At 41.8% G+C, this 7,164-nt stretch overlaps 1 protein-coding gene across 1 annotated transcript; it reads left to right on the top strand.

The window, feature by feature from the left end:
* Positions 1 to 753: 753 nt before the first annotated feature.
* Positions 754 to 5,445, top strand: LOC149442302 (uncharacterized). The gene is made up of 4 exons (XM_089656289.1): positions 754 to 828; positions 1,729 to 1,833; positions 3,704 to 4,039; positions 4,682 to 5,445. The coding sequence occupies exons 1-4, from the start codon at positions 754 to 756 to the stop codon at positions 5,429 to 5,431; spliced, it is 1,266 nt and encodes a 421-aa protein (XP_089512415.1). The 3' UTR covers positions 5,432 to 5,445.
* Positions 5,446 to 7,164: the final 1,719 nt, after the last annotated feature.

The raw sequence follows: 7,164 nt of genomic DNA, 5'->3' as shown, positions 1-7,164 counted from the left end.
AAAAAGTTTAATAATGTAATATTAAAGTGGAACTCTGAGTAAGACTCTTTGAGATGGAATGGGGAAGGGTTAACACCTCAGTTGGGCTACTGATGTCAGCGACTCCACTGGGAGCATTCTGCTCACTTCCTCTCTTGCTAAGATGACAGGAAGTGAGGAGAAACTTTCCCAGTCAAGATGTAGAAGCTAATGAAACCTTTGAAGCATTTGAACCCTTTACCCAATCCATCCAAATATAAATGAAAACATTTTGAGCGGTGTCCCACTTTGAAATTTGTACTTAAAAACTTACCATTTTTTTTTTTCTTTATAGATCACAATAAATATCTGAGAGGAAAACTATTGGAAAAAGAAGAGAGAGAGAGGAGAATGAGCTACGACAGAAAGAGAGAGGAGATAGTAAAGAGACAGGCGAGAGATAGAGAGACACTAAGACAGAGAGAGGAGAGAGAGGCAGAGATGTACAGGAAGAAAGAAGAAGAGGTACAGAGAACATTTACAGAGAGAGACGAGGAAAGAAAAATGGAACAGAGAAAGGAGAGAGAAGAGATCAGAGAGATGGACAAGGGAAGAGAGTCTATCACGGCATTTGAAGAAATAGAAAGTGCCAGGAAGATGTACAGAGAGTTAAAAGCAGAGACAGAAAGAGAGGAGGAGCAGAGCGTGAGAGAAGAAGAAAGAGGAAGAGAAGAGCAGGCGAGAGCAGACGAGAGGGCAAGAGAGCCTATGGGGGGAGAAGAGAATGGTCAAGCGATGGCTGAATCTTCTCCATATACCCCACAGGAATTGGCAGCTATAATCAATGAGCTCACCCTAAACGTCCTCTTGGTAAGTATCCTGTAATATTATATAGTTGTAGTTATCCAGGTTGAAGTAAATCCCATGTCTATAGGGTTCAGGCTTTCACTAATTGCAGCAGAGGAAGGGAGAGCAAAACCCTCTGAATAGAAGCCATGTTTTTTCATGGGGGGGGGGGAAGCAAAATTATAATTGGTCATTGTTAACCTACAGATCTTTAATGAATGTTACGTTCCTGGAGAATTGGGGATGAGCGGTCAGTAAGGTTGCCACCTCACCCCTTTAAACCCGAACACATATTAAAAACACGGGTAAAGGGATGAGGTGGAAACCGTAGCAGTGATGGCAGAATCTGGTGCTGGGACTTATTCCAGGGGGGTGAATAGTGATCAGGACGTGGGCTCTCTGCACCCCATTTAGCTGCTTCCCAAGCACAATCTTTAATGTACTATGTATAGATAGTATAGATGAGCCCCCAAGTCCCAGGGGGCTCTTGTGCAGCTGCAGAGTTGGCACAAATAGTAGGCCTGCCCCTGAATTTCTCCCCCCTGCTGTATTTGGGACTTTTACATCTTTACTTCTTTAAATAATTTATGATTAGTAACTCTTTGTAAACATGCCTTAAAAAATCCAATAATTTTTTAAAGCAGAACATCAAGCAAGGCATTTCATGGATTTCAGATGGAATGGGGGAAGGGTTAGAACCTCAGTTGGATTTTTATTACTGTCTGCAATCCTGATGGGAGGATTCTGCTTGCTTCTCCTGAGATGATATGAAGTAAAGGGAAACTTCCCAGTTACAACATCGAGAATAAAAACCTCAGAAAAGTCTGAACCCTTCCCCTACTCCATCCAAATCTAAAAGAAAGAGTAGAGTTCCACTTTACAATCTGTCCTTATATCTAACTTTTGTTTTTTTTTTTCTTATAGATCACCGAAAACACAAAAGGAGAGCTGGAGATCATGACACGTGAGCGAGGGAAGATCAACATAACATGGTCCTGTGGGGACATGGAAAGAGAGGCAGAAAAGGAGGTAATGGAAGAGGAAACCTTCCAGCCAAGTGCACCAGGGAAGATAGAGGAAGCATCACCAAGTGAGGATAAGAAGGAAGAAAACGAAGGCAAGAAATTGAGTAGAGGAGAAAAAAGCAATAAAGAAGTTCAACATCAGGAAAAGAATTGGCATCACATGGGAATCCAATGCCTCTGGAGTCCAGGACCACAGACAGACAATGATGAAGAGCCTGAATCTGGATGCTGCCAGGGTTGCCAAGGTTGTCACTGCTGCGCATGCTGCCAGGGTTGTCACTGCTGTGATTGTTGCCAATGTGGTCGGTGTTGGATTTATTTCAACCCAGTTGAATGTGCGGTTGGTCTCCTTGATTGCCTCTTAGTACCTGTGTGGAAGCTGCTAAAAAGAGTAAGTATCATATAAAATTATACCGCTTAGGTAGTTACATAAACTAGAAGTCTCTCACAAACAAGCAATTTAGGACTAGAGGACGAATGAAGCCCTCTGGGTAGCTGGAGGCCATTCTTCCTCATGGGGGGGGGGTCACAGTTAATAAGAAATTGTCCATTGTCAAATTACAGAGCTTTAATGAATGTTCCTTTAATGAGGGTTCCTATACAGTACACTGAATTACCGGCTACCCATCAGGCCGATCTCCTCTGTGGAGAAAACTGCCTTCTAATAATTGGCATTTTTGGGGAAACACATAGATATCATAACTGACATAAAAGTCCTAAAATCATAAATATTGCAGAAGTGACCGGCTGTATCTGATGGAGCTGAAAGAGGATACTCCTGTGTTAGATCGTCTACTAATTTTGTTTACTAATTTTTTTTTTTCTTTTCCATAGTACGCTTGCCAATACACCTGTGACTGTAAATGCAGAGATGTGCATGAAGACCACAGTGAGAATGAAGAATGGCCGAGTGAAGAGGAAGAAAACAGCAAAAAAGAAGAAAAAGCTGAAGAAGAGAATGGTGACCAGGGAAAGAACTGGAATAACATAAGAATGAGGGGCTATTGGAGTCCAGCCTCATCGGCAGACCGTGATGAGCAGACAGAAGACAGAAGCTGTCAGTGTTGTCACTGCTGTGATTGCTGCTCTAGTTGCTGCCCTTATTGGAAATATTTAAACCCATCTGAAAGTGTGATTGGTCTCCTTAGATTCCTCTTAAAACCTCTCTGGAAGCTGCTAAAAAGGGTAAGTATCATATACAATTCTACTACTTAGGTGGTTCCATAAATAACTAGAAGTCTCTCACAAACAAGCAGTTTAGGACTAGAGGAAGAATGAAGCCCTCTGGGTAGCTGGAGGCCATTCTTCCTCATGGGGGGGGGGGCACAATTACAGTTAATAAGAAATTTTCTAGTATTAAATTACTGAGCTTTAATGAATGTTCCTTTCCTAGTGAATTGGTAGGGGGGAGGGGTGATTTGCAATGGCAGAATCTGCTACTATTACTTATTCCTGGGGATGAATAGTGATTAGAAAATGTTTTTTTAGCTTTCTCAATAGTGGTCATTCAGCCTGGCCAGATCGTCTCATTAAGGGCCCCTCCAACTTCCCTCGGGGTTCCTAGTAATGTCCTCCCCTTTAGTATTTATACTCCTAAAAGTAGTACAGTCCTGGCACTGGCTGACCATATAGAAAGGGTTCCTATACAGTACACCGAATCCTTCAGCCACCTATCAGGCCGACCTCCTCTGTGGAGAAAACTACCTTCTAATAATTGGCATTTTTGGGGAAACACATTTAACATAAATGACATAAAGTCCTAAACTGATAAATATTGCAGAAGTGACCGGCTGTCTCTGATGTAGCTGAAAGGTGATACTCCTCTGTTAGACCGTCTACTAATCCTTTTTTTTTTTTTTTTCTCTTTTCCACAGTACGCCTGCCAATGTACCCAAGAATTAAGATGGAGAAATGTAGCAGAAGATGTAGACCAGACTGAGAAGAAAGAAACATGGAGAGAGGAAGAAAAAGTTGAAGAGAATGGAGAACAGGAACGTGATCGTAATAAGTTGAAAGTCCACTTCTTCTGGACTCCTACAAAATCAAAGGAAAACCAGGACAAAAACATCGAGAAGACAGAAGAGAAAGACAACGGCGAAGAGACCGAGTGGACAGCAGGCGGATGTTGGCAGAACTTTCGTTTTGAATATTTAAGCCCACTTCGAATTGTGGGTTTCCTCTTAGAACCTCTGTGGAAGGTGATAAAAAGAGTAAGTATCATATAAAATTCTACTTCTTAGGTAGTTCCATAGATAACTAGCAGCCTCTCACAAACAAGTAGTTTAGGACTAGAGGAAGGAAGAATGAAGTCCTCTGGATAGCTGGAGACCATTCTTCCTCATGGGGAGGGGGGGGGGGCATCATTTCAGTTAACAAGAAATTGTCCAATGATAAATTACAGCTTTACTAAATGTTCCTTTCCTAGTGAATTGGTGGGGGAAGGTCATTGGAGATGGCAGAATCTGCTACCATCACTTATTACAGGGGGATGAATAGTGATTAGGAAATGTTTTCTGGCTCTCTCAATGGTGGTCATTCAGCCTGGTAAGGTTGTCCCATTAAGGGCCCCTCCAACTTCATTCAGGGTCCCCAGTATTGTCCCTAAAAGTACTAGTCATGACACTGGCTGACCATATAGAAAGGGTTCCTATACTGTACACCAAATCTTCAGACACCTAACAGGCCAACCTCCTCTGTGGAGAAAACTGCCTTCTAACAATTGGCATTTTTGGGGAAACACATTTATCATAAATGACATAAAGTCCTAAACTGACAGGCTGTCTCTGATGTAGCTGAAAGGTGATAATCCTGTGTTAGATCGTCTACTAATCTTTTTCTTTTCTTTTCCATAGTACGCTTGTTACTGCACCCATGAATGTGAATGGGGAGATGTGCAAGATGAAGATGAGAGTGAGAAGGAAGACGAGAGTGAGAAGGAAGACGAGAGTGAGAAGGAAGAACAGCCGAGTGAGAAGGAAGACGAGAGTGAGAAGGAAGACGAGAGTGAGAAGGAAGAACAGCCGAGTGAGAAGGAAGAACAGCCGAGTGAGAAGGAAGAACAGCCGAGTGAGAAGGAAAAACAGCCAAATGAGAGGGAAGAACAGCTGAGTGAGGAAGCAAAGGAAGTAAGAGAAGACTTGGAGAGAGAAAAGGAGGCAAGAGATGAGAAGAAGGCAATAGAAGACCGGGAGAGAGAAAGAAGGATAACAGCAGAGGAGAAGATAAGGATAGAGAGGCTGAGAGCAAAGAGGGAAGGAAAAGCCATGGAGAAAGAAAACAAGGAGAGGGAGAGAGAAAGAAGGGCAAGAGCAGAGGAGAAGGCAAGGGAAGAGAGGGTGAGAGCAAGGAGGGCAAGAGAAGTGCGGGAGAAACAAGAAAAGGCGATGGAGAGTAAAAGGAGAGATATGGAGATAGAAGAGGGGGGAAGAAAAGAGGAGAAGGCAAGGGAAGAGAGGGCGATGGTAGAAAAACAAATAGAACATAGCATTTTATACCCGATACATAAATATGGAATAGAGCAGAATAGGATAGAGTGTAATATAGAACGGAATAAAAAAAATAAAATAGCGTTTCTCTACCGGGCAGCAGCAGCTGCGTGCTAAAAAGGAGGATTAAAATGGGGGGTTGTGCTAGGAGGGGGGATTTGGGGAGCTTAGGAGGCATGCAGGGAGTGGGGATTGGGGGGGGGGAGGGTTGTGCTAGAAGGAAGTGGGGGGGAGGTTTGTGTTTGTAGGGGTCATTTGGAGAAGATTTGTGCTTGGAGGGGGGACTTGGGAGTGAGGGGGTTGAGATGGGGAGTTGTGCTAGGAATTGGGATTTTGGGGGCTGTGCTAGGAGGGTTTGGGAGGGTGTGCAGGGAATGAGGATTTGGGTTGGGGAGGGGTTTGTGCTAGAGGGAGGGATTTGGGGGGTTGAGCTAGGAGTGGAGTGGGGATTCAGGGGGTTGTTCTAGGAGGGCGGAATTTGAGGGGTTTGGGTGCGGAGGGAGTGGGGTTTTGGGAGGGGGTTGTGCTAGGAGAAGGACTTAAGAGGGGGAAATTGTGCTAGGCTAGAAGGGGGGATTTGGGGGAGAAGATTTGCAACTAGACATGTGCTATTTGTTTCGGTCTGAATCTAAATTCGGATGAATGTTTAGTTATTTGGAGATTAGGAGAGAGGGAGATTAGGAGGGAGAGGGATAGATATAGAGATGTAGATAGATATAGCTATATAGAGATATAGATAGAGATAGAGCTATATAGATAGATAGAGATATATAGATAGATAGAGTTATATAGATAGATAGAGATATAGATAGATAGATAGATATAGATATACAGTAGAGATATATAGAGATATAGGTAGATATAGAGATATAGATAGATAGAGTTAGATAGATAGATAGATAGATATAGATAAATATAGATATACAGTAGAGATATAGATAGATAAAGCTATATAGATAGATATAAATAGATATACAGTAGAGATATAGATAGATAGATAGATAGATAGATAGATAGATAGATAGATATAGAGATATAGATAGATAGAGATATAGATAGATAGATAGATAGATAGATAGATAGATAGATAGATAGATAGATAGATATAGATAAATATAGATATACAGTAGAGATATAGATAGATAAAGCTATATAGATAGATATAAATAGAGATAGAGCTATAGAGATAGATAGAGATATAGACAGATAGATAGAGAGATATAAATATAGATATAGATAGATATAGATATACAGTAAAGATTTAGATAGATAGATAGATAGATAGAGCTATATAGATATAGATAGAGAGAGATAGATATAGATATACAGTAGAGATATAGATAGATACAGAGACAGATATAGATATATAGTTATAGATATAGTAATAGATAGATATAGAGATATAGTTATAGATAGATATAGAGATGGGCGGCACAGTGGCTTAGTGGTTAGCACTTTTGCTTTGCAGTAATTGGGTCATGAGTTTGATTCCCAACCATGGCGCCTCCTGCATGGAGTTTGCATGTTCTCCCTGTGTTCGCGTGGGTTTCCTCCGGGTACTCCGGTTTCCTCCCACACTCCAAAGACATGCTGGTAGGTTGATTGGCTCCTGTCTAAAATTGTCCTAGTTTCATCCCTGGCCATGCGGGATCCTGCATGGTAGGGGGTTGGGGAAAGACCTGGCAACCTACTCTGTAAAATAATGGAAAAAAGTTGCTTACAAGTGACGTTCCATGCAATCGCCAAGTGTCGGATACGACTGAATGGATAGAGATAGATAGATAGATAGAAATAATATCACACAAAAACCTGATTGGAAATGAAATCAGTCTTTTTACCAGCAAGACCAT

Source organism: Staurois parvus, unplaced genomic scaffold (assembly GCF_062004578.1).
Source record: "Staurois parvus isolate SC_StPar_1 unplaced genomic scaffold, SC_StPar_1.0 ptg000897l, whole genome shotgun sequence".
Lineage (NCBI taxonomy): Eukaryota > Metazoa > Chordata > Amphibia > Anura > Ranidae > Staurois > Staurois parvus.
The sequence above is the reverse complement of the archived record's forward strand: the minus strand, read 5'-3'. Positions and strand labels throughout refer to the sequence as shown.

Coding starts and splice junctions, on each gene's coding strand:
- LOC149442302 (XM_089656289.1), top strand. CDS start 754: ATGGCTGAATCTTCTCCATATACCCCACAGGAATTGGCAGCTATAATC. Junction 829..1,728: donor TCACCCTAAACGTCCTCTTG/GTAAGTATCCTG, acceptor TTTTTCTTATAG/ATCACCGAAAACACAAAAGG. Junction 1,834..3,703: donor AAAGAGAGGCAGAAAAGGAG/GTAATGGAAGAG, acceptor TCTTTTCCACAG/TACGCCTGCCAATGTACCCA.